We start from the raw sequence: 19967 nt of genomic DNA, 5'->3' as shown, positions 1-19967 counted from the left end.
TGTTGACTCGGCACACTTTGGATAATGAACGATAGGGTGCACCACTGAGGGCCCCACCGGTAGTAAGTTCTGATGCATAAGCTCAAAATTACCTCATGTTTCTACATTTTTACAACATAGTCTTGTAAAAGAGGTTGAATCGTTTGAAACACTAATGTCGACGGACATACTTCAAAGAACCACATATACAATGTACATGATATATAAATAGTGTGTACTTACAGGAAACATCATCTTCAGCTTGCTAGCAGCGAATGCTGGTTCCAGTTTGAGTCGCAGCCTCTTCCAGTTGTTGCCAGCGAGACAGAACAGTTGCCTGTTGAGTGGCATTGTTTCGTCCAGGTTCATGCCCCGATCGTAAAACATGTGGAAATCCTTCACCAGCACGCAGTGCACCAGGGTGGGGTCGATAATGACCAGAACGGGCCGGAGCAGAGCGTAGATTCCCACGAATCTATGGCCTGTGCAGAATAACTAACTTCAGGATTGTAGCCAATAGCAGACACCTTGCAGAAAACAAATTATTTAGTCTGTAACTCATCGGAAAAAAATGTACTGTATTAAGCTTGAGGATGAAGCCATACAACTGATAACATCTGGGGACAATCTCCTCACAAAGTATGAATTCGTGGAGTATTTTTGCATTATCTCCGTTGAAACTGTTAAGTATAGTGGTAAACTGGCTTCGCTCTCGTAAGCTGTATGGTCTGCTCAGATATTTTTTTCATCGAATTCTTACGTTGTTCACAAATTGCAACACCTTCTAAACTTTTCAAGCTAGTTAAGGCCATAGGCGCATGGTCTTTTCCGAATGTACTTGATCAAACTGCGATTCTGATAGCTACAATCCAAGGTTTTTTTAATCACGCCTTTACGTTCGTTTGGAGATATTTCCATGGAAACTTCCACACCCTTCCACATATTTCTTTATATCTAACCGAGAAGTTAAATACCAATCTTCATAGATTTAGCTTTAAAAATTTTCAATGAAACTAAATATTTTCTTGATAATTTTCGTACTCCATTCCACCCCCTTACGGGCTGAATTTCTAAAAACAGGGCCACATGTAGTTTTTTGTTTCAAAGCGAGAAGCCAAATGCAAATTTTCATAGATTTAGCTTTGAAAATGCGTTCATAATTAACTATTTCATTATAATTTTTATTTTCGTTTTCATCCCCTTAGGGACTGAGTTACCAAAAACACTGAAACACGTAGTTCTTCATATGTAACCGAAAAGCCAAATACCGCTTTTCACAGATGTAGCTTCAAAATAGTTTAATAGTTCTTTAATAACGAATTGTTTTCAAAAAAACTTTCACCAACTATTTCATCCACCTAAGGGTTAAATTTCCATAAATGCTAAAACATGTACTTATTTCTGACCGAGACACCAAATACAAGCCGGCCGGAGTGGTCGAGCGGTTCTAGGCGCTTCAGTCTGGAACCGAGCGACCGCTACGGTCGCAGGTTCGAATACTGCCTCATGCGTGGGTGTGTATGATGTCCTTAGGTTAGTTAGGTTTAAGTAGTTCTAAGTTCTAGGGTACTGATGACCTCAGATGTTAAGTCCCATAGTGCTCAGAGCCATTTGAACCATTTGAACCACATACAAATTTGAAAAAAGGCATTTCATTCCCTTCCTTCTTAAACGACACGTACAGTATAACATCAACACCCTCTCCAAGTTTCAAGTTTTTATCCTTAGCGGTTTGGAATGGCCCGTGATGAGTCAATGAGTGAGTGAATATGTCAGTCAGACGTTATGACCACCTACCTTACACTCGATATGTAGACTTTTGAAGCGGATAACAGCTGCGACACGTCGCGACATGGGGGCAATCAGGCCTTAGTAGGTCGTGGAGGGAGCTGCACAACGTCTGCACACACAAATCGCTTAATTCACATAAATTCTGGGGAGGGGGCGATGAACACTGACGCCACGTTCAGTCATATTCCAGATGTGTTCGATCGTGTTCAGGTCTGGCGACTGGCGGAGGTTGGAGTTGAAATTGGCCACTGTGTTCCATCACATTCCTGGCCTTGTGACATTGCGCTTGATCATGTTGAAAAATGCAACTGCCCTCGGGAAACATGAGGGTCATGAAGGGGTGTACATGGTCTACAACCAGTGTACGATACTCGTTGACCGTTATGGTGCCTTGCACCGAGCTCCGCTGGAACCGTGGACGCCCATGTGAATGTTCCCCATAGCATAATATGGCCGCTGCCAGATTGTCTTCGTCCCACAGTACAGGTGGTTCGGAGCTGTTCTCCTGTAAGACGACGGATTCACGAGCTCCCATCGGTGTGTAAAAGAAGGTATCGGGATTCATCAGACCATGCAACGCTCTGACACTGCGCCAACATCCAGTACCGGTGGTTATGTGCCCATTTCAGTCGTAGTTGCCGATGTCATGGTGTTAACAAAGGTACATGCATGGATCGTTGGCTGTGGGGCCCCATCGTTAGGAGTGTTCGGTGCACTGTGTGTTCAGATACACTTGTACTCTCCCCAGCATTAAAGGTTGTCCTGTTCTATTAATCTGCCTAGCCTGCAATGTCCGACATCTGTAATGAGGGATGGCCGCCCAACCCCACGACGTCTGGAAGTGGTTTCACTTTGGTTTCGTCACGTGTTGAAGGCACCACAGAATTCCTCGTACACCCGACATGTCGTGCTGTTCCGAAATGCACGTGCCGAGCCTATGGGCCATCACAGTCTGTCCTCGATCAAACTCAGATAGGTCTCGGAATCACGTTGTTGTTGTTGTTGTTGTCGTTGTTGTATTCAGCCCGAAAGCTGGTTTGATTCTCCTCTTCACACTACTCTTGTGTTATGATAGCTACGATGCCACGGCGTAGGTGCAAGTTCATAGGTTGGCACTAACAAGGGCACCTCCCCATCGGACCCCCCTCACATTTACTTATAATTTGGCACAGTGGATAGGCCTTGAAAAACTGAACACAGATCAATCGAGAAAACAGGAAGAAGTTGTATGGAACTATGAAAAAATAAGCAAAATATACAAAGTGAGTAGTCCATGGGCAACATAGGCAATATCAAGGAGGAAGTGCGCATAAGCGGGCCGTGGTCTCGTGGTTAGCGTGAGCAGCTGCGGAGCGAAAGGTTGTTGGTTCGAGCCTTCCCTCGAGCGAAAAGTTTACTTACTTTATTTTTGCAAAGTTATGATCTGTCCATTCGTTCATTGACGTCTCTGTTCACTGTAATAATTTTAGTGTCTGTGTGTTGCGACCGCACCGCAAAACCGTGTGATTAGTAGACGAAAGGACGTGCCTCTCCCATGGGAACGTAAAACATTTGTTCGCAAGGTCATAGGTCAACCGATTTCTCCACAGGAAAGCACGTCTGATATATTCTATACGACACTGGTGACGGCATGTGCGTCACATGACAGGAATATGTTTCGACCCACCTAACTTGCACACTTAGCGAATGGGTAAAAAGATTCTTCTACCTTGCCCAATTTAGGTTTTCTTGTGGATGTGATAATCACTTCCAAAAAAGTGATGGAAACGTAAGAGTGTGTCACATAAACTGTAACAAATGAATGCAACAGTTTCACAGTCGCACAGTTTTCTCTGTGCTCTGTCAAAACATATGTTTTTAACGTTTTCAAATTTTTCCGTGTGTAGACCGTCAAACCCTGCATATGTCCAAGCAAATCTGAACATGTCCTGGAATTTTGGAGAGCGATATTGATTATGTGTGAGTGCCTGAACTCTGATAATTGTCTGAAAATAAAAAATTAAAGTTTTCACTCGCGGGAAGACTTGACCCAAGGACTTCTCGTTCCAAAGCTGCTCACGCTAACCACGGGACCACGGAGCTCCTGAGCTTACAATCTCCTTGATGTTGCCTATGTTGCCCATGGACTACTCAGTTTGTATATTTTGCTTATTTTTTCGTAGCTCCACACAACTTCTTCCTGTTTTCTCGATTGATCTGTGTTCAGTTTTTCAAGGCCTATCCACTGTGCCAACTTGTAACTAAATCTGAGGGGGGTGCGATGGGGAGGTTCCCTTGTAAGGACCGACACCGACAACAGCGCCCTCTAGCAGGTGCTGTTGAGCTCTACGAGCGCCGCTCCAGATTCAGCCCATTTGATCACGAGCAGATAGCCGGGACACATCGCTTCAACTTCAGAGGGTGTTGGCTTGCTGTTGAGAATTTGTACTACTTACGACGGGAATACGATTTCGCACCAACGTACAAACTTTTTTTGCCTATAGTAAACATCTATAATTTTATTCGCAGTACCGAAGTGTTTTACCTCTCCTGTTCCTACTCGCTTTCGTCATTCGGCCAACCTTCCAGTTTTCAGAAGCAGACCCACGCGCCGCCTTCCAGGCGGGATACAAAAACTCTGTCCTGTACAGGGTCTTTCTCTGCATAACTACTGAAACTTACACGCATTTCTATCAACAGTCAAGCCTTCGTCTCCCACTACTCTTGCCCACTTCCCCCATTTCCACAGTTCATTAACGTACTGGCGGAAGTAAACCTGTGAGGTCGGGGCGTGAGTCATGCTTGGGTATCTCAGATGGTAGAGCACTTGCCGGGGAAAGGCAAAGGTCCCGTGTTCGAGTCTCGGTCTAGCACATAGTTTTAATCTGCCAGGAAGTTTCATATCAGCGCACACTCCGCTGCAGAGTGAAAATCTCATTCTGGATACTGATGACTCCTTGCTGCCTTTGTACGTGTCCTATCACCAGACTTCTTATTTTAGTCAAGTTATCTTCTCCTCAACTCAACTCAGTACTTTCTCACTAGTTATCTCATCTACTTAATCTAATTTCGAGCCTTCTTCTGTAACACTAGATTTCAAGAGCTTTTATTCTCTTCTTGCCTAAACTGATTATCATCCGAATATGAGGCTACACCCTATAACTCTCGAAAAATACCTACAAAACTATCTTCTTATAAATTAAATTTATATTCAATGGTAACAAATATACCTGTTCAGGCATAGTTTTATGGATGTTGCACAATTTGCACTTTATATCCTCTCTAATTAGGACTTCATTAATTATTTTTCTGCCAAATAGCTAAACTCGTCAACTACTTTTAGTGTCTTATTTTCTAATGTAATGGTATAATTTGAGTACATTCCATTGTCCTTGTTTAATTCTCTTGGTGTTCATCTTATCCCCTTTTTTTTGTGCTCAGAATCCCAAATTTTATTTCAGGGGCATGGTTGATTTCCTGTTGATGCCCACCTGATTCCTTGGCCAAAAAAGTAACCGCCATGTTAATGGAAGTATTTTATTCATTAAGCATTTCCTTTACATTCAATGAAGTTGTAAAACGTAGTATTCATGGACAAAAAATTTACAAATGTCTTCCTCATCAATTCGTCCGTCGTCAGAAGCGAACTGAGTGAAGTTCTTCATACACAATCTAGAACGGGTACGTTAATGGCAGTGCAAGTGTCAACGTTCAAAGCTTACAACGTCGTATTAGTACAGTAGAGAAAATCTTGTGGTAACTGCAGACCATTATGTCTGGCATTGTTCGTAGAAAATAGCGCGAGCAGATGGGAAATTATAATTAACATATGGATAGTACGAAACGATTCTTTCGGCTTTGTGTGTTACCAATCTTGAAATGAAAAACATACTCGTTTATATTTATTGTACTGAGTATTTCACTATCTGTAGATTTCCTACCCAAAGTGTAATTTAATAGTGAACTTATCAGTATACAAATCATAGCAGGTATCATTAGATCTATGAGCATATTTAGAGGTCTGTAGATAATACAGCAATGCATACCATATTATGTGTCTTCAAGGTAGGGCCAATGTAAGGGCATTGTTCCACGGAAGCAACATATCATTTGGAGCCCCTCTTTGCCCCCTCCCATCCCAGGTACAAGCTGCCTTTCCTTGAGTTCTCGTTAGACATTTAAAAATGAATGTAAATCTAGTTCTCGTGGAAATGAGTTACATGTTCTTTTAAAATTAGTACTACATAGATATTTCTCTGTAATGGAAATAAATTTCTTCATCTCATTCGAGCTCTAAATGTTAGATGGGAAAAAATTCATTTGTATTTAAAATGATTCCTGACATCTTTAAATACTTTTAGCGAAAGCAGAAAAAACTAGACCTATTGTATGGTACTATCTTCAATAAATAATCCATATAGTAATCTTAGTGGAAAGAATGGAAATATAAAATTTGTGATAGTTTAACAATGGAAACTTTTAATTCTATAACTTAAGAATTATTTTACTTTCCATTGGGAAAAATGAAACAGAAATGCAAAAATATATTTTAATTTTATACTGAGGTGTTAAACAAAAGACTTTGTAAGTTGTGTGTTACATGTGCAGAAAATTCACCAGGAAGTAGTTAAACTAAGAAAAATTGCCGTAAAAGCAACTGAATGTTGGTGAACGTGATCAAAGTTACTATGTACGCAACTGAAAATGAAAATACCAGTCTGTGACTGATACAAATGAGAAATATTCTATTAATAAAGTCATGTATAATTTCTACAATTTCCCGTGGACAAAGACAAATCAGCATTTTTCTACGTTTTAACTTTGCAAAATCTTTCAACATAGAATCTGAATATATTGATTTCAAGATATCACTTTCAGTGACTAAATTTGCACACCACACAATCGTCCTTGAGAAAGCATAGACCTAAGATAGTACTGAATTTTGAATAACTAATTTCATGACTGACTAATTATATAGTTACACTAAAGAGAATCATGTGCTAGCAAAAATAATGGGAAAAATGTCAGTAAAATTGTTTTTTCTAATGTAAGATGATGAGCTCTCTGGAGAACTTAAATCACAAGGAGTGGCCTCCAAGATCAAGTCTTCATCGCTTGGTGAAACTTAAGCCGAATTGGACGGGACATAATCGAAAAGTTTACGTTTCAAGCACGTTCATACTAACTAGGACAATATTTGATACTAGCTTAGCACCCGCTGCTTCGCTCACGTAGACTGTATGGCATGCAGAGATTATTTTCTTTTCATTTCATCGAAATTTTTTTCGTTCGCAAAGTGCAACACCTTTTACTCTTTTCACGCTAATTAAGGCCATATAAGCGTGATCTTTTCCGAATGTACTTCTGACCAAAAAGCGATTCTGGTAGCTGGAGTTCAAAGGTTATGTTAAACATGCGTTTTATGTTCTTGCGGAGATATTTCCATAGCAAATATCATCCCGTAACGAATATTTCTTTGTAACTAACCGAGAAGTTAAATAATGATTTCAATAAATTTAGGTTTAAATTTTTCTTAATGTAACGAAATATTTACTTAAAACTTTCATTCTCTATTGCACTCCCTTAGTGGCTGAATTTCCAAAAACAGTAAAACACGTATTTTTTTCATCTTTAACCGAGAAACCAAGAGCAGTTTTCAGAGATTTAGCTTCAAAAACGCTTTCGCAATGAAATATTTTCATAAAATATTTCACCATCTATTTCATCCCTTAGGGGTGGAATTTCCAAAACCAGTGACTTGAGTATGTTTTATTTCTTTCTAACAAAGAAGCCATACTAAAATTTTCGTATATTTAGCTTCAAAACTAATTGCACAATGAAATATTTCCATAAAAAATTTCATCCCCGTTTTACCACCTTAGGGTTGAATTTCCAAAAACAGAAAAATAAGTATTTTCTTGTTTCTAACGGAGAAGCCATATTTAAATTATCATACACTTAAAATGCTTTCATAATAAAATATTTTCGTAAAAAGCCTCATCCCCTACTTCACTCCCTTAGGGGTTGAGTTTCGAGAAACACGAAAACATGTATTTCTTTTAAGAAACTTCCTGGCAGATTAAAACTGTGTGCCAGACCGAGTCTCAAACTCGGAAACTTTGCCTTTCGCGGGCAAGTGCTCTACCATCTTCTTCTTCTTCTTCTTTTTTTTTTTTTTTTTTTTTTTTTTTCGTTGTTGATTGTTGAGTTCGAGCGTTGCGGACGCACTAAGTTTTTTTTTTTATTACTGAGGCCAACCAGCTCTCTGACCGAACACGCTGAGCTACCGTGCCGGCTATCCAGCTGAACTACCCAAGCACGACTCACGCCCCATCCTCACAGCTTCACTTCTGCCAGTACCTCGTCTCCTACCTTCCAAACTTTATACAGAAACTCTCCTGCGAACCTTTCTTATCAGCGCACACTCCGCTGCAGAGTGGAAATCTCGTTCTGGAAACATCCCCCAGGCTGTGGCTAAGCCATGTCTCCGCAATATCCTTTCTCTCAGGAGTGCTAGTTCTGCATGCTTCGTAGGAGAGCTTCTGTAAAGTTTGGAAGGTAGGAGACAAGGTACTGTCAGAAGTGAAGCTGTGAGGACGGGGCGTAAGTCGTGATTGGGTAGCTCAGATGGTAGAGCACTTGCCCGCGAAAGGCAAAGGTCCCGAGTTCGAGTCTCGGTCCTGCACACAGTTTTAATCTACCAGGAAGTTTCTTATCAGCGCACACTCCGCTGCACAGTGAAAATCTCATTCTGGAAGCATCCCCCAGGCTGTGGCTAAGCCATGTCTCCGCAATATCCTTTCTTTCAGGAGTGCTAGTTCTGCAAGGTTCGCAGGAGGGCTTCTGTAAAGTATAGAAGGTAGGAGACCGGCAGAAGTGAAGCTGTGAGGACGGGGTGAGTCGTGCTTGGGTAGCTCAGATGGTCGCCTACCACGCAGGGGGCCCGGGTTCGATTCCCGGCAGGGGACTTGGTGTTGTGTGTCCTTCATCGTCATTTAGCCGGCACTGTAGCTCAGCGAGTTCGATCAGAGGGCTGCTCGCCCTCTGTAATAAAAAACTGAGTAAAAGGAATCCACGATCAACTTGAACGGATGTCTTGTGACGTTCGCCCAGACAAAACGCAAAGAAGAAAACCGAACAAAATGAAAAAATAAAGATGGTAGAGCACTTGTCCGCAAATATGCCTCCTCCGTTAGAAATAAGAAAATACTTATTTCACTGATTTTGGAAATTCAGCCCCACGGTGGTAAAACCGGGATGAAAGTTTTTATGGAAATATTTCATTATGCAAATAGTTTTGAAACTAAATCTACGAAAATTTGTATATGGCTTCTCTGTTAGAAAGAAATAAAACATACGCATGTCACTGGTTTTGGAAATTCACCCCATATGGAATGAAATAGAGGGTGAAATCTTTTATGAAAGTATTTCCGCTGTAGAGTGAAAACCTCATTACGTATTTCTTTTGTTTGTAACCGTTTAGTGGAATACCAGTGTTCATGCATGTACGTTTAAAAATATTTTAGTAGTTCTTTAATAATGACATATTTTCAAAAAAAGATTTCGCCCATTATTTCACCCCAAAAGGGTTAAACTTCCAAAAATGCTGAAACACATATTTCTTTGTTTTTGACCGAGAAAGCAAATACCAGTTTTCTAAGTTATAGCTTCAAAATTACCTTAATAGCGAATTTTTTCTAAAACCTTCATCCCCTAATTCAACCCCTTAGGGTTCGAATTGCGAAAAATCCCTTCTTAAACAACGGCAACAACACAAGATTCACTCCTTCTCCAAATTTCAAGTTCTTATCCTTAGCGGTTTGGGCTGGCCGAAGATGAGTCAGTCAGTCAGGCGGTCGCGACATTGCCTTATATATACAGAGATTGAAGTCAGGGACGATACCTAATCACACACAAGCAATTAACTCGCAAACAGCTCGTATGCGGCCACATTTTCACCGGAATGTTTTTGGTTCCACTATCGTATACTTTACACAGGCCAGTTGTTTGCTGCTATGGTACACTTCATATACAAATGTTGAACTTGGCTACTCGAGCGGCCGCTTGCGTTGCTTGGGCCTTAAACCTGCCACGAGGTACAGATAAACATCTGGAAAACTATGAGACCAAGTTATGTACAGGTTAAAATAGGCACAGCATTATGTCACACTTACTTTTCATCCTTTTGTATATCTCTGCGATGTTCATGCCCATTGACATCTTTCCTAAGAAGCAGCGACGCATATTTCCAAAAGGGAAGCTTGGCGGTATATATGGTACTCCTCTGTTCTTCCAGTACCGGAAGCGTAGCGCGAAAAATGAGGAGAAAGACGTAACACCCAGTACAACAGCGGCGAGTAGTGCAGTGGACCACGAGCCCAGCGGGGCGCTCTCTGTGACCATCCTGGAAGGCTACAAAAAGAAAAGAATCCAACTTAACTCTGCGATCAGACACAGAGGGCCACGCGATTCCAACCGACTGTAGTGCTATTCACTGCCAACGGCGTCGTTGGCTGCGGTAGGAACGGCATGTGAACAGTCTGCCGATCTCCCAGACTTACGAGTATAAGTACATCCTGTTCCAGCCCTCGCGCGAAGGACAACATCGTTGACAGTACTGGAATTCGAAACAAGGTCTTCCACATGGCAGTCACATACGCTTACTACCCATTTTTGTAAAGGAGAAAATGTTTACTTTATACCGTAACTCGGAGTTTATTACATGTGTGAAATACTTCATAGGCCACATTTCAATGAATAATTTAATTATATAGATGGCAGTTTCATTAAAGAGCAACCGCATGTAAACTTGAGACAAACAGGGAAAGCACAATATTACGTATGGATACCAAAAATTATTGCGCCGCATTAAAACTGCGTTCTGAGCATAATTACTCAAGAGACATCAGATAAAACAGGTGTCCACATGAAACCTACATGAGGTCCAAATGGAATTTGGATGTGAGACATCGATACTTCAGCTTTGCGCCATCATGTAAAGCAACTCAAAAAGTTCTGCGTAGATTTTTTCCAAGCGATTCGTTTTCTTTTGTATCAGGTGATGAATAATCGCCAGAAACACTGCACATTAAGAGGTGGTCCAAAGTGTGATGTTGTATGCAGTAAAGAAATCTTCCGTTGCCGTCTAAAGAAGTTCCGGACGTGAATTTCGAAGGTAACCACCACAAGTTAAAATGATTAAAGCTTGGTTCCTAGCCACCGGGAGTATAAACAGGCGGACAGGTTCTGGCAGCGGTGAAAAGGACGTGATGGGCTGACAAAGTGCCTACAGAGGTCTCCGGAGATAACCAATTTGGATTTCTTCCTGTGGGGTTATGTGCCTCGCCTACGCATGACGTTGGCGATGTCCGTAGAAGGAATATGGATGTGATAGCCTCCATCTCCCCAGACATGCTTCAGCACTCATAGGTCGAGAAAGGGTATTGTAAAGATATGTTCAGGGTTACGAAAGGTGCCCGTGTAGTGGCATATTAATTATTTGTACAAAACTGTAGGCGTTGTTTTATATGTTACCGCAAGTTACAAGTATCTATGTCATGTAGTTTTTTAATTGTATTTGAAAATCATGGAGTGTTCGTGTGGAAACCCTGAACTTTTAAACGTTTTTGAGTCATTGATATGAACATACTTAGCCTGACGCAGATCGATACAAAATTCTACGAGGAATGGAAGTTTGCTATGAAAAGTACCATTGTAAATCACTAAAAATTGACGAATATGTCCTTTAATTAGTGTTTTGTAAGATGTGCATAAATTGCTAAATACAGTCCAACTTTGCATCTATAAATAATATCAGTGTATTTCTTCATTTGTTTGCGACACACTTGTCAACATGCTTATGACGAATGCTCGCAGTCCCACCTGTAGTTGTAGCAGGGTCTACCTCATTGTTCAGCACCTGTGTCTGCAGCACTTTGGGTGTATTGTCAGTGCGTCTTCTAGTTCGTTCTTGTCGCTTCATCGAGAATCGTGACAGGGCTCCATACGCGGCTCCACCGTCATAAACTGTCTGATTTGATCCATTATAAATGGTCTGTGTATACTTGCGACTGTGAAAACAATGGGTTTATTTATAAATAACTTTTCTGCTAACCAGTCACGATTTCTTTTATTTATATTTTACACGATGCGTTTCGGGAAACGATTCCCATTTTCAAGAGTACTGTGCCATTTCTACGTAATGTTTTTGATTTGTGAGGTTCTGCTTTGTCCTGTTGATTTTGCTGTAATACATAAAAAGGGCGCAATTTGTAGTTCATTATCCGTATTTATATGTAGTCAGTGGCGAAATTTGTAAGAACGTGAACTGCAGTTTTCTTATGGTCCGTTTGTGCAGAGTCTCGCGCATGTTAAACATCAGTCACATTGTTTTGTTCACAATATCGAGAGTAGCTAACATACTCAAACAGTTACACAGTTGTTTTCGGATGTAGTCGACAGAGATAATGTTATAGGTCTTCCACAGAGCATGATATGCTTTTGTATAGAGGGCACTTAATATTAACAATGTCGATCATATTTTGTTTATATTTATTTTACAATGATGCTTACCCTTAGAAAATAAATATCAACAAAATATGATCGAGATTGTTAATATAAATACCCTCTACACAAAAACATATCATGATCTGTAGGAGACCTATAACATTATCTCTGTCGACTCAGGGGCGCCGACTTATAACAGATATTGGGAGGGCCCATACTGGGGGTCTTGCCCCGGGAAATTTTCTTAATTTTAGAGAAAAAGTAGTGGGTTTTAAAGTTTTTTCAAGCATTTTAGAGTCACATGACCAACATTACAACCCCGAAAACTGGACTCTCGATAACTCGAAACTCTGGGAAACTCGACAAGCCTGACACATTTTTTGGCTTTGAAAAAAGAAACAAAACATAAACATACTCGGTATTTTCGTAAAAAGCTAATTTAATTTTCAGTAATCATCATGCTTACAGACTATTATAGCGAAATTATATTTAAATAAATCCTAAGCTATCATTAAAAGAATAAAACATAAAATGTTGCTGTCGCACAGTACTAGCACTTTGATTAATAAGTGAATTAGCTAATTTAAGCTTACTTTGAATAAGGCTCAGTGTTCATTAAATAAAAACAGTATCTCAAAGTTAATACTTTAATACAGTTAATAAAGTATGCCTAATACTTTCAGTCAAAAAGTATGCAAAAAGCGGGTTTAAATTGGGTCTTACAACCTAAAAATATTTATGTATTTGAAAATTACTTATACAGTACTATAGTAATATAGTAATACAGTACTAAACTAGTACTAATGTTTCGAAACTGAAAATTTAACATTGTGTATGCATTTAATTCTCTATTTTATGAAGATTTTTTATATTGCTCTGAATGCCATTATTAAGGCTAGAGTATCTTTAGAAAGGTGCAAATGTCAACCGTTTTACTGGATTACTGAATATGAAGTCTTTGATGACTGGTCGGATATCCAATTCATCCAAAACCTTTCGGTGTGCATGAAGAACAACCAAGTTGTTCAATCGCTTCTGTCCCATTGATGATCGAAGGCATCAGACGTCTAAAGGCGCTAAATGACCGTTCTGCTGTTGTTGTCGTGACTGTAACTACGTGGAGAAGCTTAATGCACTTCACTACTTCACATAGCATTTCTCCAACTGCAGGCTCTTGTGTAATGTTGTTTATTACATCACGTATGCTTTTTATTAGCGATATCGGCTAACATATTCAAGTGTAAGCGCAGTCTCTCAATGTCTAGGCCATTTTTTAAAAGCTCGGTTGATTTTTCCAAATTTGTTTCATCTCTGTTTACTTAAAGCAAGCACTCTTGTTCAACTTTAATGACCTGTGTGAGTCCAGTTGAAGCAAACCTCTCAGTAATGCAAGATTGCACCGTTTCACAAACTTCAATGTAAATTGCTTTGTAGTAATACTTTGGGGTTTTGAAAGTGCGCGGTGAACTGGCTTCGTTATTTTCATACTTCTCTGGTATACTTCGATTCCGAGGAAGTGAAGGCTCATCAACTTGGGAAGGATTTTCTTTTAAACACAATTCCCAAAAGTTTTCGAAAGTACGACGCCTTCCACTCAGTAAACAAACCAAGCTCAAATAGCTCTGAGCACTATGGGCCTTAACATCTGAGGTCATCAGTCCCCTAGAACTTAGCACTACTTAAACCTAACTAACCTAAGGACATCACACACATCCATGCCAGAGGCGGGATTCGAACCTGTGACCGTAGCAGCCGCGCGGTTCCAGACTGAAGCGCCTCGAACCGCTCGGCCACAGCTGCCGGCACAAATCAAGCCTTCATGTACTTTCTCCAGATCAGCAACACTTAGATGAAGGCATTGAATGTTTTCACTGACATCCTCTATTGGGTTCATTGCATGGCAATAAAGATGTAAAAAGAAATAAGCCTTGAACTGTAACATTGACTCAAGGTAACCTGCACATTTGTAACCTACCTCAGTTATTTTATATATGAAGACTTCACGGGTTGTCAGCAGAGTAGCGTCGTCGTCTCGTAGCAACGTTTCGATGGAATGCGTCTCGCCTGAAGACGATGGAGACACATTCCATCGAAACGTTGTTACGAGATGACGACGCTACTCGGCTGACAACCCGTGAAAACTTCGTGTACGAAATTCGCTGAGAAAGCCTGCATTCACATTTGCCTCTGTTTTGTCCTCTGCAGAAAATGTTTCAAAAAACTCTAGAAGTTCTTCAAAGTTTTTCAGTATTCTCAAGATACTAAAAGCTCGCATAATCCACTGAGTCGGGCATAGGGGTCGTAGAACAGCTTGGTCGTTTCCACAGCGTATGCTTCTGAAAAGTCCCATCATTTTGTTGGATTCCCTTACGGTGTTTATTAAGTCCTTGGCTAAAACCATAATATGCCTCATAGACGTAAAATGGCGGAGACTGTCTACAACTGCGAAGTCTAAACTGTGAGCAGCGCAGTGCACATAACGTGCTTTTGGTTGTATATCCAAAACTGACTTTTTTTAGTCCTTTGAACTTACATCTCATATTCGAGACACCATCATAGCACTGTTCTCTTAAGTTATCCATTGACAAATCAAGACTAGCAAAAACGTCTTTAAAAATACTAAACAGAATTTGTGAATCAGTGTTGGGAGTCTCGTATAACCCAATAAAGTCTTCATTAATAATTAAGAAATCATCGACAGTACGAATACAAAATGACACTTTTTCGTGAAGCGAAGAATCACTTGTTTTGTCAACTATAATAGAAAAATGTTCAGTCTTCTTCATTGAAGCCAATACCTTTCTCAATACAGACTTTCCTAGTAGATCAATGATCTCATTTCAAATATCGAGGGACGTTCACTTATACCCCGAATGCCCTAACCAATCTTTAAACTCAGGTATGTCATTCTTTTGGAGTTCCAACAATTGAAAAAATTTGAGTTTACATCTTCATGCCCTCTAATTACTAGTGCTTGTCGCCATAGAAATTGCACGGTATTAAAAATTGTCTCAAGAGCTAAACGGCCTTTCATCATATCACTGTCTAACTGTTCATTCAATTGGGAGGCCACACTTAGGATAGTGATAGAATTTACTTTCAGTACACCTTCTGTATGAGTAAACGTATTTTCATGAAGACAGATTTTTTCCAAACCCTTTTTCCAGGTAGAAAACCCTATGGAAATAAATCTATCTTCTTTTTTTTTGAAGAAAATTGTAATAGATTTGTAGCATCTACCTCTTTGTAGGTTTTGCAAAAAACTTTTTCAGTAGACGCTTCATATTTTGATCAACCTGGTCAACCAACGCTTCTGAAATGATCTTCCCTTGCCGGATTGTTCAGGTTTAGGCTGTGAATGGTTCTCGCCTGAAGACGATGAAGCAATTGACGACACAATAATTGTTGGAGGTTGACTTGCAGTATCGTCAACTTCGAAGCGCGCCTTTTTGGTAACAAATTTATCCATTGCAAACTTCAGAATGAGATTTTCACTCTACAGCGGAGTGTGTGCTGATATGAAACTTCTTGGCAGATTAAAACTGTGTGCCGGACCGAGACTCGAACTCGGGGAACATTGCCTTTCGCGGGCAAGTGCTCTAGCATCTGAGCTACCCAAACACAACTCACGCCCCGTCCTTAAACAGCTCTACTTCTGCCAGCACCTCGTGTCCTACCGTCCAAACTTTACAGAAGCTCTCCGCCCAAACTAATTTTTGAGGTGGCTTGGGCCCCCTCAGGCCCCATGGAGTCGGATCCTGTGTGTCGACCACATCTGAAACCACCTTGTAACTGTTTGAGTATGTTAGCCACTCTCGCTAGTGTGAAAAAAAATGTGACTCATGTTTGGCATGTGCAAGACTCTGCACAAACGGACCATAAGAAATTTGTAATACAAGTTCTTACAAATTACGCCACTGACTATACGAAAATATGGATAATGAACAAAGAATTGCGCCATTTTAATGTATTAGAATAAAATCAGCAGAACAAAGCAGAACATCACAAACCAAAAACATTACGTAGAAATGGCACGGTACAAAGGGAAAAAAATACTTGAAAATGGGAATCGTCTCCCGAAACACGTCGTGTAAAATATAAATAAAAGAAAATCGTGACTGGCTAGCAGGAAAGTTATTTACAGACAAACCATTTGACATAGCTATCTTGAACGAATTTGACAGCTTCAAGACTTTGCAGCCAACCTTTCTTTGCTACTAACTTAGAAGATCAGCAGTGGGAGGTAGGAGCGCAAACGTACTGCTGATTATAGCGTCTGCTGGATTGGCAATGTTCCTGCCAACCGCACGCGACGCTGCAAACGCCCCACTCTGAATTCATCCAAGTGAGGAAACTCGAGGCTGACCGCAAGTAGGCGCAGCGCTCGCTCCGGAATCTCCGTCACTCGGCTCAAGGCACACAGGCGGCGCCACGTATCAAGATAGTGGTCCCCGATAATGGCCACACTCTCAGTGGGGCAAATAATTGCATCCTTACGTGCCTCTTTGTTAGTCGGCGCTCGCAGAGATCCGTCAGAAGGCACACCAAATATTTAAGCCTGCTTTCGACGCCTGTACTACAGTCATTACTTACAGTCATTAGTCAGAACCAAGGACAGAATTCACTGAGAAAGACTGTTGTAAATCCAACAGAAATCAAATACTGTTATTGCCTGTTTCAGCTTCGCTGTCTGTAAATATTGTAAATAAAAGTATGCAAATTTTACCCATGCAACTGTTTGTACGTCTTGCTGTTTGTCGTACAAGTATTTATCACGTATTCGCCGACTACAGCTGAAAACACAACAACTTCTGTTTTTATGCTGCGCTTCAGACTACCATTGTCGGTGAATTCTAGGATTCAAGATAGTTTCGAAGCCTATGTTAGACTTTCATACTGCAAAGAGACCCCATGAAAAATCAGTGATAGTAGGACAATGAAGTTTTGTGGAAAAATCTGCAAGGGCATGCAGAAGAGTACTAATGAATGATCCATTGAGGGAAACACATTTTAATTTCCATATTTTGAGGGTAACATTTGTTAATTTCGTACGATGTGTAAGCTCCAGATTACAAACATTGCTCAACGTGACGACAACCTGCAGCCACGACAGCCTGGAACACCACGAGAGATTGTTCTACTGCTGCCCGACTTCCACAGTGATCACTCAAAATCTGTCGCAGTTGTCGCCCGTTATATAACCTAACAGGCTAGGTAACATACGGAAACATAGCGTAACATCGCGTTAGTATGGGGCACATTCTTACCACAAAGCCGGCCGGGGTGGCCGAGCGGTTCTAGGCACTGCAGTCTGAGACCGCGCGACCGCTACGGTCGCAGGTTCAAATCCTGCCTCGGGCATGTGTGTGATGTCCTTAGGTTAGTTAGGTTTAAGTAGTTCTAAGTTCTAGGGGACTGATGACCTCAGAAGTTAAGTCCCATAGTGCTCAGATCCATTTGAACCCTTAACACAAATGACACGTGTGCAGGAGAGCCATACACAATGACAAACGGTCATAGACTGGACATCGTAACCATCTAGTCCACAGGCCCCTAAGATGACCTTACAGCTGACTTGTTGGATGCCAACATGTGATGTGGTCACGAGTCCAGGAGAGGCGCTGCAGGTGATGTTGTCCTGTTAGCAAAGGCACTCTCGTCGTTCGCCTGATGCCACAGTTCATTAACGCCAAATTTCGCCGCACTGTCTTAACGGATAGTTCATCGTGCGTCCCACCTTGGTCCAGCTATTATTTCAAGCAGTGTTGCTTGTCTGTTAGCACTGACAACTTTACGCAAATGCCGCTGCTCTCGATCGCTAAGTGAAGGCTGTTAGAAACTGCGTTTTCCATGGTGTGGGGTAATAACCGAAATATGGTATTCTCTGCACACCCGTGACATCGTGGGTTCCGGAAGACTGAATTCCTTAACGATTTCCGACATGGAATGTTCTATGTGTCTAGCTCCAACTGCCATTCCGCGATCAAAGTCTGTTAATACCCGTCGTGCGGAAAACTTTTCACATGAATCACCTGGATAAATATGGCAGCTCTGTCAATGCACCGCGCTTTTATATCTTGTGTTCGCGGTACTACCGCCATCTGTATGTGCACGTATCGCTATCCCATTACATTTGTCACCTCAGTGTACTGTCTTTGTCAATGACATCATCTGCTAATCTAATCTAGTGTCAGACTGATCCGGCTGCCGGCCGGTGTGGCTGTGCGGTTAAAGGCGCTTCAGTCTGGAACCGCGTGACCGCTACGATCGCAGGTTCGAATCCTGCCTCGGGCATGGATGTGTGTGATGTCCTTAGGTTAGTTAGGTTTAATTAGTTCTAAGTTCTAGGCGACTGATGACCTCAGCAGTTAAGTCGCATAGTGCTCAGAGCCATTTGATCCGGCTGTAAATCTGACAAACATACCACAGCCTTTAACATTTTCTTTTTTACTAACGCACACACCTTAGAAAACCCGGTGGGCTGTTGACATAAAAAGTAACCGCAATAACAATAACTATGTAAACTAAATGATTATGATCTACTACTAATAATAATGATAATTATAAACTCTAAAGCAAACAATAAGCATAGCACAAGGACAGACAGACACACAAGCAACTGTAGGACATAGCTTCAAACCCATAATACACGTTATTGTGACTACTGACCGTTACGAGTGCGAAGCTTCGTAGAGATTGGTAATCGGTAGAGGAAATGCGGAGAATTGCATGGACAATAACGCACACGTCCCCGTAGCTCTAATGCAACCTTCTACTCCTTCGCGTATTTGCACATCAGAGGCTGAAACGTTTACAGACGTGATCGGTGAACCGACGCCTGTGCAGCCTACTCACAGACTGAAAGCTCTGCTGCAGCTTCCTGATACGAAACTGACCACAATTTCCGCAAAAACAGGTCACAAGCGGTCTGTGGCAGCCGAGCGCCTGTATCTATAGTGTATAAAGAATGTTATCTGAACCGGGGCACGTGTATTGTGTGATTACTAAGTCGCAACCGTGCCAGGCGATTCTCGTGCAGTTGCGTTAGTGGGCCACCTGCATTTTCCACTACTTGTAACGGTGACATTTAAATTTTGATGCGTGAACATGAAGAGCTTTCGCATATCGATTACTCTCCAGGGCATTCTATCTAACGAGTTGCGACGATGTACGTACATACACTCCTGGCCATTAAAGTTGCTACACCACGAAGATGACGTGCTACAGACGCGAAATTTAACCGACAGGAAAAAGATGCTGTGATATGCAAATGATTAGCTTTTCAGAGCATTCCCACAATGTTGGTGCCGGTGGCGACACCTACAACGTGCTGATATGAGGAAAGTTTCCAACCGATTTCTCGTACACAAACAGCAGTTGACCGGCGTTGCCTGGTGAAACGTTGATGTGATGCCTCGTGCAACGAGAAGAAATGCGTACCATCACGTTTCCGATAAAGGTCGGATTGTAGCCTATCGCGATTGCGGTTTATCGTATATCGCGACATTGTTGCTCGCGTTGGTCGAGATCCAATGACTGTTAGCAGAATAAGGAATCGGTGGGTTCAGGAGGGTAATACGGAACGCCGTGCTGGATCCCAACGCCCTCGTATCACTAGCAGTCGAGATGACAGGCATCTTATCCGCATGGCTGTAACGAATCGTGCAGCCATGTCTCGATCCCTGAGTCAACAGATGGGGACGTTTGCAAGA

General features: G+C 41.4%; 1 protein-coding gene across 2 annotated transcripts in view; it reads right to left on the bottom strand.

The window, feature by feature from the left end:
• LOC126483931 (cytochrome P450 6k1-like) overlaps window positions 1–19100 on the bottom strand; it is a 77855-nt gene extending 58755 nt beyond the window's left edge. Inside the window, exons 1-3 of one of the 2 annotated variants that reach the window (XM_050107208.1) lie at window positions 18925–19100; window positions 9924–10161; window positions 223–461 (exon numbers count right to left, since the gene is read on the bottom strand). In XM_050107208.1, the coding sequence (XP_049963165.1) occupies window positions 223–461; window positions 9924–10152 (468 nt within the window). In that variant the 5' untranslated portion in view covers window positions 10153–10161; window positions 18925–19100. The remainder of the gene's footprint in view (window positions 1–222; window positions 462–9923; window positions 10162–18924) is intronic. The other variant, XM_050107209.1, reaches the window with a different exon arrangement.
• Window positions 19101–19967: the final 867 nt, after the last annotated feature.

The sequence above is a fragment of the Schistocerca serialis genome, chromosome 6 (assembly GCF_023864345.2).
Source record: "Schistocerca serialis cubense isolate TAMUIC-IGC-003099 chromosome 6, iqSchSeri2.2, whole genome shotgun sequence".
NCBI classification, from domain to species: Eukaryota; Metazoa; Arthropoda; class Insecta; order Orthoptera; family Acrididae; genus Schistocerca; species Schistocerca serialis.
This window is presented reverse-complemented; position numbering and strand designations above follow the sequence as displayed.